We start from the raw sequence: 26,802 nt of genomic DNA on the forward strand, positions 1-26,802 counted from the left end.
AGGAGATCCAGCATGGACTCAAGGGCTGAATAACTAGGACTCCAATCTGCTGATACTGACAAAATTTAGAAATACTCCTCTGCTCTGCTGTCTGTTTCAGGAATAAATGTATCACTATGCAGGACTCACATGGAAAGGAGGATCCCATACACCAGCTTAGAAAAGGCGAGTAGGCAGCAAGAGTGATGAGTCAGAGCACAGTTGAATGGAAGCAGAAACAAATACAAAGGGTCTTGTGCCAGAGGATAAAATCATTCCCCACATCTGGGTAGGGGCTAAAGAAGGTGATGTACCTTTATGGCACCAGCAACCATAAAAGCTGCAACTCTAAAACTGTCCCAGCCACTTTGGCAAACCAGGCAGAAGGGAGTAGGATGGGTCAGCAAGATCAGAGTTTAATCCTTTCAACTACCCTGCCAAGAGTCAGAACTGTCCAATGTCTAATATACACTATCTAATATAAACTAGAGTGTAAAAGATAAATGAAAAACACCCACCTGGAAACTTTTGCTCTGCAAGAAAGAAGGGAAACAGTCTACAACACATTTCATAATTCTTACAAATTTTTTATTAACACATTTTAAAAGGAATATAAAAAGTCAAGTTAACTTTAGCTTAGACAATGTTTGCTTCAAATGGAAATAAACCTCATTTATACAAAGTGAAAAAATAGATGCCCCTTTGAGCAAGAGGCTATGTGCTAACATGACAGTCAACAATATATATGTTTTTAAAAGTCTGACACATCTGTGCAAAGAACCTGATCTGTACATAAACAGATGGAGTCTTATCATTGCTGCTACATTTAAGGCAACCCTATGAACAATACATTTTGGAAATTCCTCAATAAAGTGACACTGTAGTTTATTCCTAGCCTCAAAAGCAGCCAGAATTGCACAAAAATTGGTCTTCTAGCAAGTCTTTGCATTTGAAAGATTCTACTGACCATACATTTCAGAGTGGATAAAACTCATTAACCAAACCTGGTTTTCATCAATACCTTGCATTCACTCACTGTCATGTCTATAAGGGAGCTGTAGGACTACTGAATTTGCATATTGCAGAATTAAATGTTTCTTCTGCTGTGGATAAAGAGATCGGAATTTCAAAAACCAGGTTTAAATTTATATTTTCCACCCTGCAAATTGGGTTCAGAAAGGATGAATAAAGCTATTACACACCAAATAATTCTGCACCATTGTTGTTAATTCTGGTGTCAATTACTCATTACAAAAACCAAAAATTTTAAAAGCTTATTTTTCTTTTATAAAAACACATCAATACAATAGAATTAAAAGTTCTAACACTATGGGTGAATAATTCAAGAAATAAAGACAATACCCAGGGATTGTTCACATTTCCATTGCAAGCGTCTGGTAAAAAAAAACACTACAGTACAATTGTGTGATCAACTGACAAGACCTCAGCAATTGGTCTTGAATTTGGCCAGTCTTTTAATACTATCCATGAGAATGAATTTTGTAACGTTCTGCTAAAAACATCCATAATCTGTTGGGATGAGAACAGAAAGGAGGTCTGGAATAAGCAGCTCTGTTTGCATTAGGACAAACATGGGAGTGCTTTCTGGTTCCTTCTGTAGCATGGGTCAACTCTGGAAATCATCCGTCAGAAGTGCTGACTCTCGATTGTTCAAATTACAGCGAGTAGGCTGGCACATGTGGGCAGGAATACATGTTGAATGTGATCAATTGCAGAGCGACAAACTGGACAGGCCTGGTAAAAAAAAAAAAAAAAATTAAACAACTATTCAACACAAAAGATAATTACAAAATCTACTTTTATTGGAGTAAAATAATAAAGTACAAAATCTTGCAGGAGATCAAAAAATCTCTAGTTAGTTAGGTCAGGCTGTTAAGAATGGTTCAAAATAATCTTACCTCTAGCTGATTAGCACAAGAATTGCAGCAAACCATGTGGCCACAGGGGCAGAAGGCTGTATTAATCTCCTCACCACAGCAGACCATGCACAATAATGCTTCTTTAAGTTTTCGGAGCTTTTCTTGGAGCACCTGGCTTTGCTGGCAGCTCAGCCCTTCACAACTGTTACAGTTCAATTCATGCTCTGAAGATTTAAGTGGAGAGTTCTGGCCGTCTTGATTGTGCGGGACAAAGTCTACTATGCCAGCATTATACAAAGCTCTTCTTGTATGGTCGTAAACCTCCTTGGATGTGCGTTTGATGTCAAAAACATATTTTTTTCCCAGATTGATGTTTTCATTAAGAAACAAAGAAGCAAGGTGGCCCTTGAAGTCTCTACTGTATTGCATCATGACAGCATTGGTGACAGTATCACACCTGAAGGAGGATATTAATTCAGTTAAATGCCAAATAAAACCCTCAATGACAAAAAAAAAAAAATCATACTTAAAATGTGACCTGCTGAAAAAGCTGTACTCCATTTTACAGGAGTATGCAAGAGTAGGCTTGCAAAGCTATTTGAGCAGTTAAGAGGTCAACCTCATTTCTCTGGGTCTAGTCACATTTAGGCCAGACCAGGTAAAGACAGCAGATTTATTTCCCTAAAAGGAAATGAGTAAACTGCTTCTATAAAACAGTTTGTCTAAAGATGAAAGAAAAAAATGAAAGACTATCTGAACTTCAGCAAACCAAACAAATGATGATGAACTTTAGCAAACCAAACAAATTGTTTCAGCTTCCCCAAAGAGTCCCATGACAGAATCAACTCAAAGTGCCTTGATAAAAAAAGTAGTTTATGCAAGGCATCATAATTGAAGAGTATTAAAGATTAAATTGCAGTTAACAGCAAATGTAGTACCTGTAAAAGGCATGGGTTTCCGTTATCGCACGGTAAAGGGCACTTGCTGCTCTGGTACTAATCAGCTTCAACATTAGCACTATGCTGCTACCAGATTCCTTGGTGATGGTAAGGTAAACGTTTTTGGCAGATTGTGTAGCCATCTGGATTATAGGGTATGAAATCCTTAAAGGTAAATCAAACATATGGTTGAACATTAATTTCTTCCTATACAAATAGATTTCTAGATCCATTATAATTTCTTCCAATACAAATATAGTTTTCTAGATCCATTATACAGAGACATCAAGTACCGCAAGAGTAGCTGGCAGTAAGGGAAAAAAAGAATGGATCATAGCCATTATAGGCTTCGATAAAGAAATGTTGGGGAACATCGGGTTTAGAGAGGGAGGAACTGAAAGAGATAATATTAGCAGAGAAATGGTATTGGGGAAATTGGCGGCTGATAATGCAAAGAGGATTAGAGTACAAGAGCAAGGATGTTTTGCTGCAATTGTAATACAAATCTTTATTAGTGTCACATCAACTCTGCAATTACGTTATTGTGAAAATCCCCTAGTCGTTACACTCCGGCGCCTGTTTGGCTACACCAGAGGGAGAATTCGGAATGTCCAATTCACCTAACAAGCACATCTTTCAGGACAAAACCAGAGCATCTGGAGGAAACCCATGCAGACATGGGGAGAATGTGCATACTTAGTCAAACCCAGGTCCCTGGTGCTGTGAAGCAACTGTGCTAACCACTATGCTGCCGTGTCACCCTCACAGGGCCTTGGTGAGGCCACACTTGGAATATTGTGCACAGTTGGTCTCCTTATCGGAGGAAGGATGTTGCTCTAGAGGGAGTGCAGCAAAGGTTTATGACGGATGTATGAGGAGAGATTGAATTGGTTAGGATTGTATTTGCTGGAGTTAAGAATAGGCTGGGGATAAAACTCTAATAGGACTAGACAAGAGTAGATGCAGGAAGGTTGTTCCCATTGTGGGTGTGTCCAGAACCTGGGATCAGTCTGAGGATATGGGTATTTTAGGACAGAGGGGAGAAATTTCTTCACAGAAAGTGGCAAGCCTGTGGAATTATTACCACAGAAAATTGTGGAGGTCAGAACATTTTCAAGCAGTTAGGTGTAGCACTTAGGGCAAAGGAGATAAGGATCAAAGGATATGGGGGAAAGCAGGATTAAGCTACTGAGTTGGATGATCAGCCATGATCATAGTAAATGGCAGTGTAGGCTCAAAGGGCTAAATGGCCTCTTCCTGCTCCTATATTCTATCTTTCCAAAGCTGGTATGACATTATCATAGTAGCCAAGTTAAAAAATAAAGGAACCATTTGAAGTGTACAATAAAACAAATCCTTAGACAGTGGAATGGACAAATATGAACAGTTAGTGCCACTTACCTGTTAACTAGACTAAAGTTCTCTTTGCACACAGATATTCCATCAGGCCCGACGCCAATCATCATCTTCTGTCCATCACCATCTTTCACTGAATGCCATTCCACACCGTAGTGCGGCAGTGTGCATGCAATCTGGAGAACACGATACTCAGCTGTACATTGGTTTATTCCTTCCAATCCCTTGTGTTTTGCAACAATACTGTTGAAACAGAACAAGCAGTGTTTGTATTAACTGGTCAAGTTTATGTGGAGAAGGGATGGGATGGGGGGGGGGGGGGGGGCAAACAAGGGAAGTCATTTTTCACTGTTCCCATGAAACATAGTTAAGTCTACTTATTATTGTGGCCATGCTCCAAGAGACACACCTGAAGGTGGCGGACCAGGTCAGGCTAAGAAAGGGATGGGTAGGACAATTTAAGGTGGTCCACAGAGCGCACTTGACGGGGGCGAGGTGGAGTAGGTTCTTTGGGGTAGAGATGTGGACAGATGTGGAAGGTGCTCAGGGAGCCCGGCGAACCATGTCCATATGTTTTGGTCATGCCCGGCACTGGAGGGGTTCTGGAGAGGAGTGGCAGGAGCAATATCTCAGGTGGTGAAAGTCCGGGTCAAGCCAAGCTGGGGGCTAGCAATATTTGGAGTAGTGGACGAACTGGGAGTGCAGGAGGCGAAAGAGGCTGGCATTCTGGCCTTTGCGTCCCTAGTAGCCCGGCGAAGGATCTTACTAATGTGGAAGGAGGCAAAGCCCCCCAGCCTGGATAAATGATATGGCTGGGTTCATAAAGTTGGAGGATTAAGTTCGCCTTGAGGGTCTGCGCAGGGGTTTTACAGGCGGTGGCAACCGTTCCTAGACCATCTCGCGGAGCGTTAGAGGAAGGTCGGTCAGAAGCAACCTTGGGGGAACGTCCCGGGGGGGGGGGGGGGAAGAAAGAGAGGGGGAACTGCCTGGAAGGATGGATGAGCAAGAGATAACATGAAGGGTTGGGGAAACTGGCACGTACGGGTGAGGGCCAGTGTACAAAGCTGTGTAAATATATCATTTTGCCATGTATATATCTTGCTCTGCGCGATTTCTCGTTTTTTTTTGTTACCGGGGGGGGGGTTATTGTTTGTAAGGGAGAAAAATTGTTTCAAAACTTTAATAAATATATATATTTTTTAAAAAGTCTACTTATTATTTCCACAAGATTGTGTTAAGTCAACAAATGGATTGTGATTCAAGAACAGAACATCAGTAGAACTTAAATTACAAGCTCAGGAACAACAAGCTAGGTGGTTTGAGAATTCCCACATTGGGCTTTTGAGGATGTTGCCATAACCAGAAGGAAGGCAGTTTGTAGCTTCATGCAAGTCATTTACCTGTTCAAAATGGTAGTGTTTAACTCATTTGTACAGAGGTCTTCATAAGAATACTTGGCAGTGTTTTGATTGTAGTCTCCAAACTCCACTTGTGCTAGAAGTACACTCAAGTCCACAGCCTGCTCCGGTGAACAATGCAGACGCCCACTTAGCAAGTCATCCCTGACATGCAGAAAAAACTGGTGCCTAAGGTTTAAGGGGGAATATTTGAACAAGCTCATTCTACAAGTATAACATTTTTACAGTTGCCACTTAGTGCAGTGGTAAAGATAATGACATATGTAGATGGCGTTGGTTCAGAGTTAGAGAACCACTGCACTGTATGAGCACCTTGGACGTTCACAGTGGGGCTGAACTGCCAGTGTTCAGCCATTTACATTGAAACTTTCAACCAAAATTGTATATCGAATCGAGATTTGGGATTGAAATAATCAGGTTGAGCAAGATAATGGAATTAAATTAACTATTTGCAAACTAGATATCAGTAAACAATTGGTTGTCCAAGTGCAGTGCAGCAATTCCCCACATTTAAGGGAAATAACAGTAATTCTTGATTCTTCAATTAAGTCTACTTGTGGGAAATGCAGCCAGAGACACAGCTACTATAAATTAGAGCTGATCTGCCAAGGTCTGTTCAGACAGATAAGCAGGTTCTGCTGTTGCATGATAAATCTGCCAGAAAATTGATTGACCCGTTTTGAAACCCAAGCAATTACATGCGAAATGCCATATAACTGATGTACCCATTACCCATCGAAAGTAGGCAATTCAGCCTACTCTGCCCATCAGATCATGGCTGATCTCAAATCCACCCCCTACCTGTTCTAGGTCACCTCTCATTCTAGCTGGTCTAGGTTTATTTGCTTTACCAATCCCTTTTTGAATTTTCTATACCTCGATCAGATCGCTTTCCATCCTTCCAAACTCCAGCAAGTATAAGCACAAATGGTTTAATCTCTTCTCATATCATCCCTGGAATCAATCTGGTAAACCTCCTCTTAACTGCCTCCAATGCCACCACATCCTTCCTCAAATAAAAAGGAGACCAAAACTGGACAGTCCTATACAATTGTAACAACACTTTGCTACAACACTAATATTCCACATCTGCCTTTTAAATTACTCCACCTGCATACCAACTTTCTGCGATTCATGAACAAAGACACACCAGATTCCTCTGCCCAGATTAATTTTTAATCTGCTTTCCATTTAGATAATAATTTGCCTTTCTATTTTTTCAGCCAAAGTGGATAATCGCACTTATCTACATTAAACTCCATCTGCCAAATAATTTTGGCTATATCTCCTAGCCTATCTATCTCCATCTGCAAAATCTTGCATCTCTTCACTGCCTGCTTTTCCACCTATTTTAGTATCTATAAATTGTGCTATTTTACACTGTCCCCGCTTGACGATCATTTATATAGATGTTAAACAGTTGAGGTCCAAGGATCGACCCTGCAAGTTACAGAAGAACCCATTTATCCTGACCATCTGCCTTTTGTCAGTCAATCTTCAATCCAATACGCTACCTCCAATCCCACCTTCTGGATCAGTCTTTTATGCAGCACCACAAGTTGAAAAACTATGCGCTACTTTAGAATTTTTTTTGTGGGTGGTGGAGTTTGGCAGTTTAGCTTCCATTTCCTCATGGAATTTCCCTTGTTAAGCAAGAACTGAAACAAAAGTGCTTTTCATTTGAGTAGCTGTCATTCCAATTTCGAGAGAGAGAGAGAGGGAGAGAGAGAGAGAGAGAGAGAGAGAGAGGGAGAGAGATCAAGGGTAAGAATACTAGCAAAATGAAACAAGAGGATTGAGATAAGTCAGCATAACCTTTGGGCACAGGCGCAAAAGGGAATAATTCTGAGAAAAGATAGAACTTAGCCTCTGGCAACAATTTTAGATATTCTTATACATTTATGACCAACTAATGGTTAACAAAATGCTCAGAAGAATCAAAAAGAAAGTCAAATTTTGTTGAAGGTGATGAAGTGCAACATGTGCGGAGGTTGGTTATTTCCTCATTTAGCCAGAGGCACCAGCACTTTCAGAACACCATATTTTGCAAAAGGTAACTCTCGGTCAAATGCTAAGAGTGTAAACATGAGGTTACTAGAGGGCAAGCATGCATCAAGTGGGAACAATAAAATGAAACAGTTTCAACATCACACAATTGCCTTGCTGTCTCAACTATACAAAATAACTATATGTTTATACTATTGATAAGTGACATAACTAGCCAGGAAATACAATACAGCATACACAAAGGACGAATAATCTCCTTTGATCTAGCTAATTTCTTGCTTTCTCAATAAGATTTAAAACAATTCTACATATAGATGCCCAAATATGACTGTTACACTAACTAATTTAACAGCCAGGACAGGGTGGTGCCCGCTCTACAGAATTATTGTACTTTCAGCATAGATTCTGGAACAAAGACAACCATGGTCATTGTTGGCCCTTCAACAGCTGCCAAACAGCTGGAAGCCAAGGCATAACTACAGCATATGTGGAGTGACCCCCCCCCCCCCCATCCCTTCATGGCCCTGTGCCAGAAAAGACAGGGTTTGTCTGCAGTTGCTTGTACATGATGTGAATCAGTCTCCACGCACAAGTCTGCTTCAGTTCCAGGAATCCTTTAGGCTCAGTCAAACACAACGTATGCAAAATGTTTCCATATGTATATTTTCTTAACAAATATTCTTGGTGGTCCTTATAGCCATTTTTATTGGAGCAAAAAATTGTAACATGAGACACCGATCAGTGTTCTTGTCTGGTTAAAAAGTGAACAGTGGTAGTTGGCTAGAAAAACAAGCACCACATCTATCCAAAGTTTTTTCAATCAATTGTTCTTGCAGTAAGTCAGACATTGGAGCAATTCCCAAGATAAATATCTAACTCACTTACATGCTCGGTTGACACTGATCAAGTGAGCAGGGACATAAATGGTGCATTAAGTGTCGACTTAAAACAAACCAAAGCTAGTGGTGATAACCAGCAGAACAATGTCAATGTCCAGGCCATCAGACAGAAAAACTAATCAGCTGTGGCTCAATGGTTAGTATTCAGACCAAGAGTCAAGTGATGGGTTTGAATCCTACTTCAGATTAAATTTAATCAGATGCATCATACAGTATTTGAGGTACTGTCGTTCCTCAGCCTTCTCCCCTTTCAGGTGGATATAAAAGATTAAGCACTTTAGAAGAGAGTTCTCCCTAATGCGTGGCACAGTAACAGTGCTTCACAGTGTCAGGGACCCAGGTTAGATTCCCGGCTTGGGTCACTGTCTATGCGGAGTCTGCATGTTCTCCCTGTGTCTGCGTGGGTTTCCTCCAGGTTCTCCAGTTTCCTCCCACAAGACGTGCTGTTAGGTGAACTGGACATTCCGAATTCTCCTCCTGAACAGGCGCCAGAGTGTGGTGACGAGGGGATTTTCACAGTAACTCCATGGAGCAGTGTTAATGTAAGCCTGCTTGTAACACTAATAAAGATTACAATTACAGTGTCCTAACCACTATATCAACCATCATAGAAAATCACCAGGCTGCCATATTGCCATTTGCAAGACCATGCCTGTCCACACATTGACTTAATCCCTGGACATCCCACAGCAAATGGAATAATAACAACAACTTTGTCACAAGTAGGCTTCAATGAAGTTAGTGAAAAGCCTTTAGTCACCCCATTTTGGCACCTGTTTGGAGAGGCTGGTACAGGAATTGAACCCATGCTGCTGGTCTCGTTCTGCATTACAAGCCAGCTGTCTTAGCCCACTGTGCTAAACCAGTTGTGAAAGGAACAATCTATAAAAACAAGTCTCTAGTTCTCCCTCCCCACCCCCCTTCCTAGCAATGCAAGACATGACTCACCCAAAGTTATCTCCCTGATTTGGAGACAGCACAAACAAGGCAAGTTGCTTCAGCAAATAAAGAGGGAACATTTTTAGATAACCTGGCAATTCCTCCCACAACTACCACCAGCCAATTCATCAACACCACGACTGAGGCCGGTGAGCAGATTTCCTGCTGGACTACTATTGATGGATGAAAATGATATTTGGGGATGTGGGAAGGTAAAGAAGCAACATTGCCTGCAGCTTAGGAAGAATGCATTTTAAAGTCTAGGACTGACTTGATATTCCTGAAATTAGCAATTAAAAATGTGGAAACTAAAGCGGCTACCAATCACTAGTTTTTGACTACACTGTAGCCTGGTGCCAAGCACTGGGTGACTTCAGCCCAGAGAAAAAAAAATGGTAGTCAGGAGGAGGTTACTAGTAGTCAACAAACTCAGAACACCAACAAAACTATCACATCCGAAGTGAACTTGCTTTCTTACTTTAAGCCAGCAAATGGGGAGCTTAATCATGTCAGAACTGCCTGAACGTTTTCCAATTCAACAGTGGAAAAGTTAAATGTAGATTTGGATCGCCATACAAACATCTTGAGATAGCCATACAAACATCTTGAGATATTAAGGCATATAGCAATAGAACCACAATTGCATGCAAAAAGTTAGAGAACCTAGTTACCTAAAGAATTAGTGAGCAGGGGAAAGTACAGTATTAATTATCCATGAAACAAGTAGGTTGCAAAAATTTGTTTCCCTGATTTTTTTTTTTAAAACCAACATTAATTTAAATAGTTAAGTGTCAGTGGATCATGGTTGACAAAAGAATCTGTGCCAGCACCAAATGAGGGAGGGAATGAGTCTATTTTCACCACTCCTTCTCAATTGCAGACTACATAGACACCATTCACATTAGAAAGTCACTTTTGCTCCATAAACTAGCTACCCAATCAGAGGTGTAAACCCTTGCTACCTATAGCTAGATCTTGCACATGTACCCTTGCTGCAGTGCGTGTGTCAGGACCACAAATCAAGAATTTGGGTGGGAAGCCCAGGTGGGTTCACTATCCATTAAAAATAGGAGGATTGTTTGCAGCTCCAATGATCTCTTGCTAAAATTCTGACGCACATGAAACTTCTGACGCACATAAAACTATGGCAGGAACCCAGATTCAAACTATTGTTGCTGTACTCACCAAAGCCATTTCAGCATGGTCATCGAGAACCACAGCTACTGGCAATGCTTGAAAAAGTAAAACACAACGACATGGACTAAAGATCGCTCTTTCCCGTTTGATGTGTAAAACTTTAAAGCCAGTCAGTTGAATGCAAATTACTAGACGTTTCAAAATGAATGAAACTAGACAGGCCACTCCTTACTGACATCTGGGGGCAAATTGTGCACTGGCTGGTCAAATCATGCTATACACATCATACCTAACAAGCACCACACCACCTTCACTATCTCTGGTTATGTCCTGTCCCACTGGTAGGATGCAGCAAATAATAGCAGTGGTATGCAGTCCAGAGGTAGTTGCCCTGGGAGTACTCAGTGTAGATTCTGTACCCCATGGAATCTCATGCCATCAGATCAAACATGGAAACCTCCTGCTGATTACCACCCCTGCCACCAACCCCCTTCAGCTGACAAATCAATCCTCCATGTTGAACACCAGGAGGAATCAGGGATCAGTGGGCAGAATGTACATTGACTAACCACCTTGACTAACCACCTAGACAGGGAATTAACGTGGCTCCACCATTACCACCCACAAGTAATAGACAGCCAAGCTATTTCACAACAGATTAGATCAAAGTTCTGCAGTCCTGCCACATCCAATTAAACTCACTGGAAGCAGCTCCACAAATACCCCCATCCGCAATGATTGAGGAAGCCCAAGACATCAGTGCAAAAAGGCTGAAGCATTTACTATCTTTAGCCACAGATGCTGAGAGGATGATCCAACTAGGCCTCCTTGGGACAGTCCCTAGCTGGTCTGGATTTTTGATTCACAGCAGTACACAAAAAGACATCTCAACTGCCTCTGAACAGAATGGCTTGTTAGCCATTGCAATGACAAATCAAGATGAACAACAAATGGCCTTGTCAATGACATGGATAGGCGGAAACACAACTAAGGCCTAGTTTGCTTTTCCTTCCTCAGCATAGAGCAAATTATAGCACTGCTGCTAAAATGAGCCAACTCCACATTCATTCAACTGATGTCAGAATTCTAATGCATCCAAAAGGAGGTGATTATGCAGAGACAAAACAGTATGCTCAGCAAACAAGTGATTAAAGATGAGCTAGGTGGATGAGTCTTCAGTTAGTGAAAGCATTACCAGAGATTTTAGACACAAACCCCTGAAATCTAAGTACTCTCAGGAGATCATGTGGACTGCAACGTACATGCAAAAACGCTGTGTAAATGAAAGTTAACAGCAAGATAAAAGTTCTCCTGCAACATTACATTTCTCATTACATGGAGGTGCTTGAAATTGCAAGAGCAAAATGAACTTGGATCTGGACATGTAGGAGGTATGATCAACGAGTTTGCAGATTACACACAAATTGGTAAGAAGTCTTACAACACCAGGTTAAAGTCCAACAGGGTTGTTTCAAATCACTAGCTTTCGGAGCGCAGCTCCTTCCTCAGGTGAGTGACCTGATGAAGGAGCTGAGCTCCAAAAGCTAATGATTCAAAACAAACCTGTTGGACTTTAACCTGGTGTTGTAAGACTTCTTACTGTGCCCACCCCAGTCCAACGCCGGCATCTCCACATCACAAATTGGTGGTACGGTAAATAGTGAAGAGGAAAGCCTTAGATTACAGGACAATATAGACAGATTGGTTAAATGGACAGAACAGTGGAATTTAATGCTAAAGTGTGCAAGGTAATGCATTTTTGGAGGACTAACAAGGGAAGGGGATATATAATGAATGGTAGGACCCCAGGTCCAGAGAAACCTTGGTGTGCCTGCCCAAGGATCTCTGAAGGCAGGACAGGTAGATAATGCTGCTTCAAAGGCATTTATTAACCGAGGCTTAGAATATAAGCAGGGAGGTTATGATGGAACTGTATAAAACGCTCATTAGGTCATTGCTGGAGGACTGTGTACATCTGGTCACCACACTATAGGAAAGTGATTGCACTAAGAGGGTGCAGAGGAGATTCACTAGCATGTTGCCTGGGCTGGGGCATTTTTGCTAGAGACTGGATAGATTGGAGGTTGTTTTCCTTGGAGCAGAGAAAGGTGGATTTGATTGAATGTGTAAAATTATGAGGGACATAGGTAGCAAGGAACTTTTCTCCTGAGCAGAGGGGTCAATAACCAGGGAGCATAGATTTTTAAGGTAAATGGCCAGGAGAATTAATGGCAGAGATGAGGAAAAACTTACCTTGAGGGTGGTGGGAATCTGGAATGTTGAGAGACAGGGTGGTAGAAGCAGGAACGCAACATTTTATTTAGATGAGCACTTGAAATGCCATAGTATACAAGGCTACAGGCCAAGTGCTAGAAAATGGAATTGGGATAGATAGGTGCTTGAAAGCTGGCACAGGCACAATGAATCAAAGGGCCTCTGCTGTAAAAACTGCAGATTTCTCCCAAGGAGGAACAAGATGGGCAACAGAAAGGTCAGGCATCAGGGAGCAGAAAGGCCAGACATAATTGGGTGACAGACATCAGGATGGCACAAGACAAAGAGACAGACCATGACAGCAGACCTTCTGGTACAAGTTGCTCCAAGCAGCAATGCAGGCAATTTGTAAAAATAATTAATAGTGCTAATTGCAGCACAGATCAAGCAACAACACGTACAGATGTTACATTTGTAGTCGCATACACCTTTAAGCTGCAGCCCAGATTTGTTTTTTGTGTCACACTGGCCCATAGTCTTGTACAGCACAAGGCTATCTTGGGCCATTGCTACTTATTCATAGAACGCACAAGATTAATAAAATGTTTTTAAGGTGGAGATATTTTTCATCCAACTTTTAAAAACTGTGCTGCAGTCATTGCTCACCTCAAGTGTACAATAAGAGGCACCATTTGAGGTTTTGTATTTTGTTTACAGAGGGTGTGGTGAAAGAGGGTAGGACCCTGGTTACACCAAAACTCGAGTTTGGAAAGGAAACATCATTCTCCCCAAGGAAAACAACAAGAGTTGTGTCTCATCAATCATCAATGCAATCAAGCCAAATTTGACAATTTAAAAGCTCTCTAGGTTAAAGGTAATCCAAACAGGCTAGGGAACCCGCTTCTATCTGGTTGCGATTCCTGAATTACAAAACTACACTCTTGGGAACCATTAAGCTGTCACTACTATTTATTGTGATTCTTTTTAAAGCAAATCAAACAGCCCCCCCAAAAAACATAGTTTCAGAAGTGCACAGGTACAATCTATTCTCCAAGAATAGAATTCTGTTCAAAGCATTTTTCTTGGAACAACGGAGGTAGATAGAGCCACTTCAATTAGTTGTGTCAACAAACAGGGACAAATCTTCGAATACGGACTAGGACTGAAGCAGAATCAGAACTGCCGAAATACATTTACACCCACTCACATTTTGGGTTTAATTTAAACAAGAGAAGTGTCAACTTCAAAATAACAGAACTGGGGCACTAGGACCCAGGCTGTCTGGTTGCAGTGAAAGCATTGGTTTCTGCCACAATGACCTGTAATAACACTCCAATGTCGAGGTTACTATCGGTCATCTGTAAATAAAACGACATGCTAGGGCAAGGAAGCACTGAGTTCCTGCAACTTTAGACTATGCACCCCAGGCAAAATGCAAAGTAAAACAAAAAGTTCAAAGTATGAATTGCATTTACTTTTGCGAAACATTGCATTTTTAATTACATACCTAGTCTGTTCCTGCAGTAAGAGATGAGGCTCCACGAAAAATTTGACTCGGAGCTTGAATCTATAGGGAGGCATCCCTTCGATCTGTTGAGAGATTCGGTTCCTCAAGTTTAGCCAAAGAGTCTCCCCTTTGTTCGCGGAGTACTGCAGACCCAAGTAGTCATCCTCTATAATCCCGAGCCTGTGACAGACCTGAGGAAGGAGACTCTTATAATAATTAAATCAGTCTCATACCCAACCTCCCCAACCCCCCCCCCCCCCCAAAACACCACCCCCAACAAACATCACATGCCCTCAGAACAGCCCAAGTAACACACATTAGAGCCCCTCCCAAAGAAATACATGCCTCCAAGCACTCCAAAAACAACACGATCAGAATTCCACCAGAAAAGCTGGGAGAAGAGAACAAGGCGCTTCAAATCGTTAGTTCAAAAGTTAGCTTCATATTGAAACAATACAAACTCCCATGCTGCAAAACAGATCAACCGACGCAGGCGACTCAGACTGAGCAAAAACAAACTCAACCTGGGTCAATCTCCAACAGGCAGGTGAGAGACAGCTGTGATGGACAAAAAAGTGATGGTCATGGGGGAAACCAAAAGGAAAGTAGGGTTCGTGCCGCGATCACAGATTCCCTACTGTGTAAAAGGAGGCCCTTCAGCCCATCAAGTCTGCACTGACCCTCTGAAAGAGCACCCAAATCTAGGTCCACTCCCCATCCCTATCCCTGTAAACCCACCTAACCTTTTGGACAATAAGGGGCAATTTACCATGGTCGAGCCACCTAACCTGCACATCTTTGGACTGTGGGAGGAAACCCACGCAGACGCGGGGAGAAAGTGCAAACTCCACACGGGACAGTAATTCTCAATCTCAGCCTTGATCGTATTGAAGTGACAGGACCGACTCCCCCCCAAAACCCCCCAACTCCCCCAGCCCCTCTCACCTGGTTCAGACAGTCCTCGCCGTTTGCTTTTGGATCCACCTCCACCTCCATCACCACCGAGTTGGGCCTGGTCACGTAGCACAGCATCGCGGCGCCTCAGCTGCCGGGCAACCGGCACACTGGCTGCCCTCCGCCGCCGCTCTCCCTCTACCCGGAGCCGGCGCTGCTGATACGCCCGCGCCTCGGCCCGGCTCAGCTGCCGATACCCGCTCCCCGGCCAGTCCCCCTCGCTCGATGTCGGTACCAGCTTCCCGGCCCCCCCTCTCACACACACTCAATCCCCCAGCTCGGGTCTGTTCCTAGCCGTACTCCCCCGGCACCGTCTCCTGGCCTTGCTCCCGGTTCCCTGCACCGTCTCCTGGCCTTGCTCCCGGTTCCCTGCACCGTCTCCTGGCCTTGCTCCCGGTTCCCTGCACCGTCTCCTGGCCTTGCTCCCGGTTCCCTGCACCACCTTCTATCCTGTCCGCGTTCTCCCGGTTCTGTCCACTCGCTCTCGGCTCTTTCCACAAGTACCCAGCCTGACGTCACCCACACAGCAGCCAGCCGATCTGGGAGGCGCGTGGCTTCGCCCAAACCAATAGCAAATCGCGTAAACTGCCAGGGGGTTGGTAACCTGAAGGAGAAATCGAGCATTGGCGAAATCACCAGTGGGATCTCTGTCAGTGAGATAATTCCCTCTCTCAATGGGATCTCTGTCAGTGAGATCATTCCCTCCCTCAATGGGATCCCTGTCAGTGAGATCATTCCCTCCCTCAGTGGGATCTCTGTCAGTGAGATCATTCCCTCTCTCAATGGGATCTCTGTCAGTGAGATCATTCCCTCCCTCAATGGGATCTCTGTCAGTGAGATCATTCCCTCCCTCAGTGGGATCTCTGTCAGTGAGATAATTCCCTCCCTCAATGGGATCTCTGTCAGTGAGATCATTCCCTCCCTCAGTGGGATCTCTGTCAGTGAGATCATTCCCTCCCTCAGTGGGATCTTCTACCCCGCTGTTACTAGACTCCTAAACAAGCCTCTTATGGACTGATCTGACCTCTTCACACATCTTCTCTACTGAGTAGTACTACACTCCTGTATGCTTCACCCAATGCCTGTGTCTATGTATTTACATTGTGTATCTGAACTGTACGCAGAACATTACTTTTCACTGTACCTCAGTACACGTGACAATAAACAAATCCAATCCACCAGCTCTCAAAGGGATCTAGAGTTTAGAAGAACGAGGAGAGATCAAATTGAGGTATATAGGATTATGAAAAGTATGGATAAAGTAGATGTGGAACAGATGCTTCCTCTCGTAGGGCACTCCAGAACGAGAGGTCATAGTCTCAGGATAGGGGGTAGCAAATTTAAAACAGAGATGAGGAGAAACTACTTTTCCCAAAGGGTATTGAATCTGTGGAATTCGGTACCCTGAGTGTATGGTGGATGCTGGGACAGTAAACAAATTGAAGGAGGACATGGACAGATTTTTAATTAGTAATGGATTGAAGGATTGCGCACAATGGGCAGGAGGGTGGAGTTGAGTCATTGTTGAGATCAGCCATGATTATATTGAACTGTAGAGCAGGCTCACGAGGCTAGATTACCTACTCCTGCTCCTAGTTCTTATGTTCTTTCGTTCTAAGAAAGAACTGTAGCCACCTGGGTTGGCCACTTCCCGACTTTAAAATGGTGACCCGCAAAGACTACAGGGAAATTCAGTCAACACAGGCAAAACTAGCAGGTGCAAAGTTTCCTGTGTATTAAAACTTGCAGAAACCCAGACAGCACTGAAACTACCGACCATCTGCATACTAATGAGCGATCCCCTGGAACAATTGAAACATTTAGTAAAACAAGGTCAAGCCAAGCAGGAGCCAAGACAAAGGAAGGCCAACGTCACCTAGGGACCGCCCAGCGATCAGGGAACAGCTCCAGTATTGGAGAAATCGATCCAAGTGATCGGAACGTATTCCAATCACTTGGAACCAGGTATGGGGTCCGCCCAAAGAGGTGGGAAGCCCCTGGGGACTATAAAATAGAGTCCCCAAGTTCAAATCGCCCTTCTTGGCAGGGTCACTCAGCAGCTCGAACCCACCCTTGACAGTGAACTGAATAAGTTGCTGCACCAACCAAGTAAGTCGCCAGTCAACGCACGCTATGAGATAGGTGCTCCTAGCTACCAGTCCGTACCAGCTTTGAAGCCTGCAGATTCAGAACCCGAACGAAAGGGCATTTGTTCCCCTGACCTGGTGGGCCAGTTCCGAAGCTAAGTAAAGGCCTATAGTATAGAGATAGTCTAGAAAGTAGAGTTTTATGCATGAGTAGTGATTGACTGTGTATAATAAATGTGTTTTGATTTGAAACTTACTAACTGGTGTATTGAGTTATTGATCAGTACTTGAACCTGAACCTCGTGACGGTATCATAAAGATACCTGGCGACTCTAGAGCAAAGGTTATAAAAACAGAGCAATTTAAGTAAAGATACTACGGGCAACATTTAAGAGGCAACCAAAAGTTAGCAACATTTAGCGGCGAACTCTGACGGGACCCAACTTAGAAGTGGCCTAACCACTCCGGGAGAACCCAAAATTTGAATTGAGAATCCAATTGGTAACAGAAACATTCACAAGTGTTCAAGCAGTTCTGATCAATCCTCATAATTCGGAAGCGTGTTAATGCATGCGTAACTAACAGGGCTATAAGGTAAAACCGATAGATTTTTGTTGCGAAAAAACTGTCGGGTGTTTGTATTCCGGAAAGTAGCGAACGCCGTACCCGTGTTTACAGCACCGCCTTAGTACCCCTCGTTCCAAATTTAAAAGAGCATTCAGATAGGAAAAATGGCAATGGAACGCCTCATGAACCCTCAAGAATTTGTGGTCGCAGCGACCAGCAGCAGAGTAGGACAGTGTCCCGTCTGGGAAGAAGAGATCAGGAAATATCTCAAAGGGAAAGGATGGCCCCTTTGGAGTGAATTCTGTGATAATGAGGAAACAGATCCTGGAAGTACATACTTGGTAGGAGAACCTGTCAGAGATCCATAAGAAAAGCTTAAGGAAAGCTCGCATGCCGATGGCAATCGTGTCCTATCTGGCACAATTGCGAGGCACAGAGGAGGTCGTTCGGACGCTCCACAAAGAGATAGAACAGAGACATCGAATGAGCAAGGTTGATGTTAGTGACATCGAGAGAGAGAACGTAGAGTTAAGAAGGAAGTTGGCAGCAAAGGACGGAGAGGTGGATGATGCCAAGTGGGCACACCAGTCTTGTCTAGCGCATCTGAGCAGCTTCCAAACCCAATACGATAAGGCCTATCAGGACACACAACGTGCAGTCCTGGTAAGAGAAGAGACAGAGAAACAGGTAGAGGCATTGCAAAGGTAGTGCAGAGGTTTAAAAGCAGCGTTAAGAGCACTCCATGCTGCCACCACGGAGCACAGACAAAGCTCAGTGGATCATTCGAAATGCAGGAAGCAGATTGCGGAACTGCAGTCTTTGCTTTCAGTACAACATGGGTTTCAGAGCACCTTTGGATCCCAATTAGATGAGGAAGACGGCCCTGATTGGCAAGAACTAAACAAAACCGCACATAGGTATGTTCAGGGAATATGTGCGCAAGGAAAGCCCCAAAAGAGAAAAGCACCCCAACCCCCCACAGAGCAGATAGATCAGGCACCCATGAATCCAGTAACCACCCACCGCACAGTCGCATCGGAAGGGAGACGCGGAATTCCTTTACACCACCCCCTTAACCGTGACCCAATTACGGGACGCGTGCGAAAGGATCACACCGTTCCTCCCCACCTCAGACCCCCACCACTTCTTTGCTAGAGTGAAGCAGCAAGCGACCATGTACGGCCTGGATGAGTGTGAGCAAGTGAAGCTCACAGTTTTAAGCCTAGACCCTTCAGTTGTAGCAGCCCTTCTCGACCCACAGAATGTAGGAGGAGGCATCCTTGCAGAGATGCACACGGCGATCCTAGACGCGATCGGCTATAACAGAGGTGACCCAGTAGAAGGCCTGAATAAGTGCCGGCAGAAGAAAACAGAACACCCCACAGCGTTTGCTGGACGCCTGTGGATCCATTTTACAGCCGTTTTCGGCAACTTAGACCGCGCCCATTTGTCCCCAGGCGATATTGCCAAATGGACCCGCACCCTTATGTCCCATGCCACAGAGGCAGGACAAAAAGCTTGCACCAACTATGACCCCTCGGAAGAAGCGCACAACGAAAAATAGGTTTTAAAAAGATTGCCCCACACCTGGGAGCAATCTGTCCACAACAAACCCGTAATTAGGAAACCCAAAGAACAGCAGGCAGAGGCAGATATCCATGCAGTTAAAACACACCAGAACCACGCATGGGTGAACGACGGCAGGAACAGCCCCACACAGAAACCACAGGAGTGTTAAAACTGTGGACAATTAGCTCACTTTGCACGAGAGTGCAATGCCCCACGAAAGCCACGGAAAGCCCAGCAGTCAGGCGCTCTGAATAATAATAGGACAAAGCCCATACACAGTGTGAGTGCCCGTTCAGACCAGACAAACATGAACGGAACAGACTGATGGTGTTCGGGCTTCCCCACCTGGGTCTGTGACACTCTTTGGGATAGGTCCGGCCGACCATTAGTAACAGCGAAAATACGGGGACAGTCCATCGCATTTCTCTGGGACACAGGAGGGTCCCGCACCACAATTAATCCCTCCACCATGTTCCAAAAAGACACGTGGCCCACTACAGCCACAATCACCCTCAGCAGCTTCACAGGCCACTCACAACAGGGACACATCACAGCCCCTATACCCATTCAAATTGGCAATATTACAACAAGACACCCCATAGTTTTGGTCGATCTGCCCCACACAGCAGAACACATTTTGGGCATTGATTTCATGAACTCAGCAAGAGCCCCCGCAACGCTCACAGTAGGTGAGTATGCAAACAAGATTAGCGCAGTCGGCGAATTTTGGTTTGACCCGACCACGATTAGCACAGACAAACAGGTTAGGGCAGTTCTCCAAAAGAACAGGACCGCATTTGCAAGTCATAAACATGACTGTGGCAGGATGGCTGGTTCAGTTCAAATAACAGGACCTGACCCTAGACCCCAGAAGCAGTACGGATTTCCCCAAGAGGCAGAGGGAGAAATCTCAAAGGTTATTGACAGCTTATTAGAACAAGGCGTACTTAGATCGGTAGCCTCGACTAATAATGCCCCGATTTGGCCAGTGAGAAAGCCCAATGGATCATGGCGACTGACCATCGATTACCAGGAACTCAACAAAGTCACCCCCACAGCAGCCCCCACGGTAGCCACAAGTCCCGAGACCATGCTCAAACAGGGACTCAACTCACAATATTTTACGGTTTTGGACGTCAGTAATGGATTCTGGTCCATTCCATTGGCAAAAGCGTGCCAATTCAAATTTGCCTTTATTTTTAAAAATCAGCAGTACACGTGGACATGCCTTCCACAAGGATTCCGCAACTCCCCCTCCATTTTCCACCGACAGCTGGCAAATGGTTTATCGAAATTTTCTCGCCCCGAATGTCTGGTCCAGTATGTAGACGACCTATTAATGCAGACAGACACCAAAGCAGAGCACACCGAGCTTCTGTCAGAACTCCTGGAACTCCTACAGCAAATTGGATGCAAAGTAAACCCCCAAAAAGCCCAAATTTTGGAAAACAAAGTGGTATATTTGGGAACGATTATCACGCATGGTAAACGCGAGATCAAGCATAAAAGAATTGACTCGATTGTCAAATTGCCCCTTCCCCAGAATGTTTCAGCCCTCTGGTCGTTTTTAGGACTGGTTGGCTACTGCCGAAACCATATTGACGGTTTCGCCACCAAAGCCGCACCCGTCTCGGAAGTCCTAAAGAAAGGAGCCCCTTGGGAATGGCTTCCGCAGCACACGGATGCTGTCGATGTTTTAAAGTGCGCACTCATTGCAGCCCCCGCACTACAGGTTCTAGACCTGCTTTCCCCCTATGATAGCTAGCACAGATCGCACCCTTTCGGCCGTGCTCCTCCAGGAACGGCATGAACAGTTAAGACCTGTGGCTTATGTTTCCAGAGTTTTAGATCTTGTGGAGCATGGATTTTCAGCCTGTGAAAGGCACCTGCTCGCAGTATTCTGGGCAGTTCAGTACTTTTCATACATCACCGGACTAAACCCCATCACAATCCTCACGGAACACCGACACGTGCGCACCCTTGAGAATATATATGGATGGTTTTTCCACCATATTAAACGGGAAGCGCATTACAGGATGCGGCATCTATGTTGAGGACGCGCAGGGACGCGCCCTAGAAGAAATCTCATTAAAACTACCAGGACACTTAGGCGCGCAGGCAGCAGAACTAGCAGCCATTGCATACATCATAGATCACCCAGATTCCTTCCCCAGCCCTGCGGACATATATTCGGACAGCTTCTATGTCTGTAACAGCCTCACAGAATTCCTAGCAAGAGGATTTGTTTCCGCAGACGGAAAACCCTCCCTTCAGCCCCATTGCTCCAGCACATTTTAGACAAAGCACAGGACAGGATATTCGGCATTGTTAAAGTTCGAAGTCACCACCGTTCCTCCCCCTCTGGAACTGTGAAAGCCGACGCACTGGCTAAAGCAGGTTCCAGACATGGATATTTTTGGAACCCCGCCGAAAGCGCCCCAGTGAATGCAGTTCAGGTCTCACAGACCAATATCGAAGATTTAGTGCAGGCCCAGAAGCAAGACAGTAATCTCAGGGAGATTCTAAAAGGAACATTTCCAGCCCCATACGATAGGTTTAAAAAAATCACTGACCACACATGACGGTGTGATCCTAAAAGACACCCTTTATGTGGTTCCTGAACAGGACAGGAATCAGTTTATTTGTTTGTTCCATGATAGTCATGGGCATCAGGGAATTGACCCCACTACAGCCCACCGAGGGCAGCTCTGTTGGTGGCCGAATTTAAAAGATGACGTCACGCACTATGTGGAAAATTGCCTTATCTGTGCCCAAAACAATCCGGACAGATACGCAAAGAATGCTCAGCTTAGCCACACCCGCCCCGTTAATGGCCCCTGGACTAACCTCCAAATTGATTTTATAGGAATGGTCCAGGAATGGTTACAAGTATGTCTTTGTCGTGATAGACACATTCACAAAATGGGTAGATGCATTCCCATCTAGAATGAACACGGCAAAGACTACCGCAAAGATTTTAACCCACCACATCTTTACGAGATGGGGACTCCCCCGCAGCATTGAATCCGACCAAGGTTCCCATTTTATGGGACGTGTCATGAAGGACGTCCTCACGATATTTGGCATTAACCAAAAATTACTCATCGCATACCACCCCCAGTCAAGTGGTATCGTGGAGCGAATGAATCGGACCCTAAAAGCTACCCTCAGGAAAATGGTCCAACAAAACAGCACCACTTGGGATTCAGTCCTCCCTTTTGCACTAATGTTTTTACGTACCACTGATTCGACATCCACAGGATACATCCCACACACTCTCATGACCGGACGCCCCATGAAAGGCACAGAATTTTTATTAGGACTTGACTTGACCAGCCCCGAAGTGACGGCCCTCACACACGAGAACACAGTCAAGCAATTGGTTGAAAATGTAAAAACGGCTCAGCTAGCAGCCGTAGTAAAATTAGGCACCAGGAAGAAACAAAGCAAGGCCTGTTTCCACAAGACAGTGCATGCGACTGAGTTTGAGGTAGGACAGCAGGTCATGCTCTCCATTTACAACCCCAGCACATTCCTGTCACCGAAGCATTCGGGTCCGTACTCCATTGCGGACAAAGTAAGCCTCTCCGTTTATAAAATCAAATACCCCAACGGGAAGACCGCGTGGTTCCATATTAACCAGCTCAAGGCATATGGCTCGCAGTCTAACCACGCACACCACGTCATGCTCGACGCAGCAGACCACGCCCCTCCCACAGCCAACGTATCCCTACCCTCCCCCAACACGTCCACCCCACCCACGGACTCACCCTCGACTCCACCCCCGAACTCTAGACTCCACTCCGGAACGCCCACAGACAGCAGCAGAGACAGCGACTGTGACACAGACGATAGCCACAGCACGCCTCCCTACTATCCCCATGCAACAGGCCCCACACCCAGTGAATCTGAACATGATTCAAGTGATCCCTTCCTGATCAAATTCCTCAACAAACCTCACCAAAGACCACCACCCTACGAGGACGACCCCGACTCTGTCCCCACAGAATAAGACACCACCTTTTGGCACCGTGACAATTCGTACAGGCTCAACCGAAATGACGAGATGGACCCTAAGTTACAACATGCAGCTTTAGCAACCCTCATCCATTCACGAGTATGGCATTCGGGAGAAGATGATGACGTTGAGTCTGGCTCCCAAAACGAGAACCCCTTTGCGACCCTGTTCGCAACTGATAACTGAGGTGTCCAGATGATGTTTTAAAAGGAACCGCTTGGGAGAAACGGTGTCCTTTCTTATGGAACCTGCACGATATTCGCTGCATGTTTGTTTGTTTATGTTTGCCTAATGTTCTTTGTTTCAGTTTAAACCGCTTCCACGGCCACACGCCATATTTGTCGGCAGAAACCCTTGAAAACTTGCCAGCACGCTTATTGACAGAAACCACTGAGAGCTTGCCAGACCCCCGTTCATAACTGCTCTTCTGGTTCGACGGTAGAACCTTTACAGCAACCCCCCACGATGACCACATTCTTACCCGTTCTTGCCGGTTGCCCAGGCAGGTCCGCCCTGCCTGAGGACCCCCCTCTGGTCAGCTACGTTCAGGTAGAGCACATAGGGCATTGATCACTGTCCTACCCGGGGATTCCATCCATATCTTACCTGCCGCGGCCCATACGCACCCCATTTTGGCTCAATTACTTTCAAAATTCTCTGTTTGGTTTTGGCAACCCTTAGGATTACTTCCCTATGCTATTTACATCCTCAACACTGGGATGGTAAATCACACAGGCTGCGAGACGGCTCGCAGTACGGCAGTATTTTCTTAGATGTCTAGTCCAAATATTCGGTTTTTAAAAAAAAATCAGGGAGTCACACATGGTGACAAATTATAAAGGGAAATTGGCACTGAAAGACAGACATGCTAACGTACAAGATATTAAGCAAGATGGCAACAGAAATTATGCTTGATCCCCAGAATTCCAGAAGCTCCAGGAAAAGAGAAGAGACAAAAAGGAAGAGAAGAAAGGAAAAGAAGAGAACAATGAAGACGGCTTACGTTTTTTCGTTATAATGTATATTCGGTTACGCGCGGACACGAACCCCATGACCCCAACCCCCCCCCCGGCCGTCAATGATTCACTTCCCCATAGCACCCAGAGCCCAGTGACAAGTAACAATGCACCATCATGTTGTGATAGGTTTATAACATGGTACTCCCTTTCATACGTAATTGAATCCCTTTTAGAATTGGCGATATTCTGCAGCATCGTGCATGAGAAAATGGCGAAGGAGAGCCTACCGCTCCCGCACCCCGGTATACAGGATGAGATCCCCTATTTTTGGTTTTCACCAGGCCCCCGAACCCCTGGATCTACAATAAAGAACATTCTTTTACGTGATTTGTAAATAAAGAAAGATTGTACAACTCTGTGTTTAACCTCCAAGCCAGAGGAAAATGTGAATGCTGCTATTATTTTTTGTATTGTTAGGAAGTTAGTATGATTGGATGTTTAAGTGAGTGTAGTTTATGGAAGATAGTTGGAGGTACAGTTTTTTGTTGCTGTAATGCATGCCCCTGTTGTGACATAGCGCCACTTAGAATTGTTAGTTAAAATTTTCTTACATAGATATGGTCAGTGTAGAGGCCATGGAAGAGTGCTCACTGGGTCAGGGAATAAAGACGACGCAGTTATGTGATCCTTCACGCTTCGCGTTAGGGATTACAAGGAGGGAGTGTAGCCGCCTGGGTTGGCCACTTCCCGACTTTAAAATGATGACCCGCAAAGACTACAAGGAAATTCAGTCAACACAGGCAAAACTAGCAGGTGCAAAGTTTCCTGTGTATTAAAACTTGCAGAAACCCAGACAGCACTGAAACTACCGACCATCTGCATACTAATGAGCGATCCCCGGAACAATTGGAAACATTTAGTAAAACAAGGTCAAGCCAGACTCCTCGGTGCCAGCAGGAGCCAAGACAAAGGAAGGCCAACGGACACCTAGGGACCACCCAGCGATCAGGGAACAGCTCCAGTATTGGAGAAATCGATCCAAGTGATAGGAACGCAGTCCAATCACTTGGAACCAGGTACGGTGTCCGCCCAAAGGTGCGGGAAGCCCCTGGGGACTATAAAATAGAGTCCCCAAGTTCAAATCGTCCTTTTTGGCAGGGTCACTCAGCAGCTCGAACCCACCTTTGACAGTGAACTGCCTAAGTTGCTGCACCAACCAAGTAAGTCTCCAGTTAATGCACAATACGAGATAGGCACTCCTAGCTACTAGTCCGTACCAGCTTTGAAGTCTGCAGATTCAAAACCCGAACGAAAGGTCATTTGTTCCCCTGACCTGGTGGGCCAGTTCCGAAGCTAAGTATAGGCCTATAGTATAGAGATAGTCTAGAAAGTAGAGTTTTAGGCATGAGTAGTGATTGACTGTGTGTAATAAATGTGTTTTGATTTGAAACTTACTAACTGGTGTGTTGAGTTAGTGATCAGTACTTGAACTTGAACCTCGTGGCGGTATCATAAAGATACCTGGCGACTCGAGAGCAAAGGTTATAGAAACAGAGCAAATTAAGTAAAGATACAATGGGCAACATTTAAGAGCCAACCAAAAGTTAGCAACAGAACCATTCTGTCTAATTCCACCTTCCAGCTCTTGGCCTGTAGCCCTGTAGGTATAAGCACCTCTAACACAAATCTGGTGTTCTTGATTAATAAGGGTACTTCTTGATTAATAAGGGGATTAGGGGTTATGGGGAGAAGGCAGGAGAATGGGGTGAGGAACATATCAGGCATGATCAAATGGCGGAGCAGACTCAAAGGGCCAAATGGCCTAATTCTGCCCCTATATCTTATGGTCTTATGATCTTATGTATCTCTATCAATGAGATCACCGTCTCTCAGTGGGATCTCTATCAGTGCGATCATTGACTCTCAATGAGATCTCTATCACTGAGATCACTGATTCTCAATGGGATCTCTATCAGTGAGAATCACTGTCTCTCAGTGGGATCTCTGTCTATGAGATCACCATCTCTCAATGGGATCTCTATCAGTGAGATCACCGTCTCACAATGGGACCTCTATCAGTGAGAATCACTGTCTCTCAGTGGGATCTCTGTCTATGAGATCACCATCTCTCAATGGGATCTCTATCAGTGAGATCACCGTCTCTCAATGGGACCTCTATCAGTGAGATCACTGACTCTCAATGGGATCTCTATCAGTGAGATCACTGTCTCTCAATGGGATCTCTATCAGTGAGATCACTGACTCTCAATGGGATCTCTATCAGTGAGACCACTGACTCTCAATGGGATCTCTATCAGTGGGATCACTACTTCCCTCAGTAGGATCTCTGTCTATGAGATCACCAGGTCTCTCA

At 44.8% G+C, this 26,802-nt stretch overlaps 1 protein-coding gene and 1 long non-coding RNA gene across 2 annotated transcripts; one reads left to right on the top strand and one right to left on the bottom strand.

The window, feature by feature from the left end:
• Positions 1-545: 545 nt before the first annotated feature.
• Positions 546-15,737, bottom strand: mylipa (myosin regulatory light chain interacting protein a). Its single transcript, XM_072509614.1, has 7 exons — positions 15,220-15,737; positions 14,275-14,465; positions 5,554-5,739; positions 4,199-4,396; positions 2,798-2,962; positions 1,899-2,316; positions 546-1,734 (listed from the first exon to the last, which is right to left on the bottom strand). The coding sequence occupies exons 1-7, from the start codon at positions 15,304-15,306 to the stop codon at positions 1,651-1,653; spliced, it is 1,329 nt and encodes a 442-aa protein (XP_072365715.1). The 5' UTR covers positions 15,307-15,737; the 3' UTR covers positions 546-1,650.
• On the top strand, positions 14,571-25,882 carry LOC140425395 (uncharacterized). Its single transcript, XR_011947848.1, has 2 exons — positions 14,571-14,817; positions 23,777-25,882. It is a non-coding gene; the product is annotated as an uncharacterized lncRNA (long non-coding RNA).
• Positions 25,883-26,802: the final 920 nt, after the last annotated feature.

Source organism: Scyliorhinus torazame, chromosome 6, assembly GCF_047496885.1.
Source record: "Scyliorhinus torazame isolate Kashiwa2021f chromosome 6, sScyTor2.1, whole genome shotgun sequence".
Lineage (NCBI taxonomy): Eukaryota > Metazoa > Chordata > Chondrichthyes > Carcharhiniformes > Scyliorhinidae > Scyliorhinus > Scyliorhinus torazame.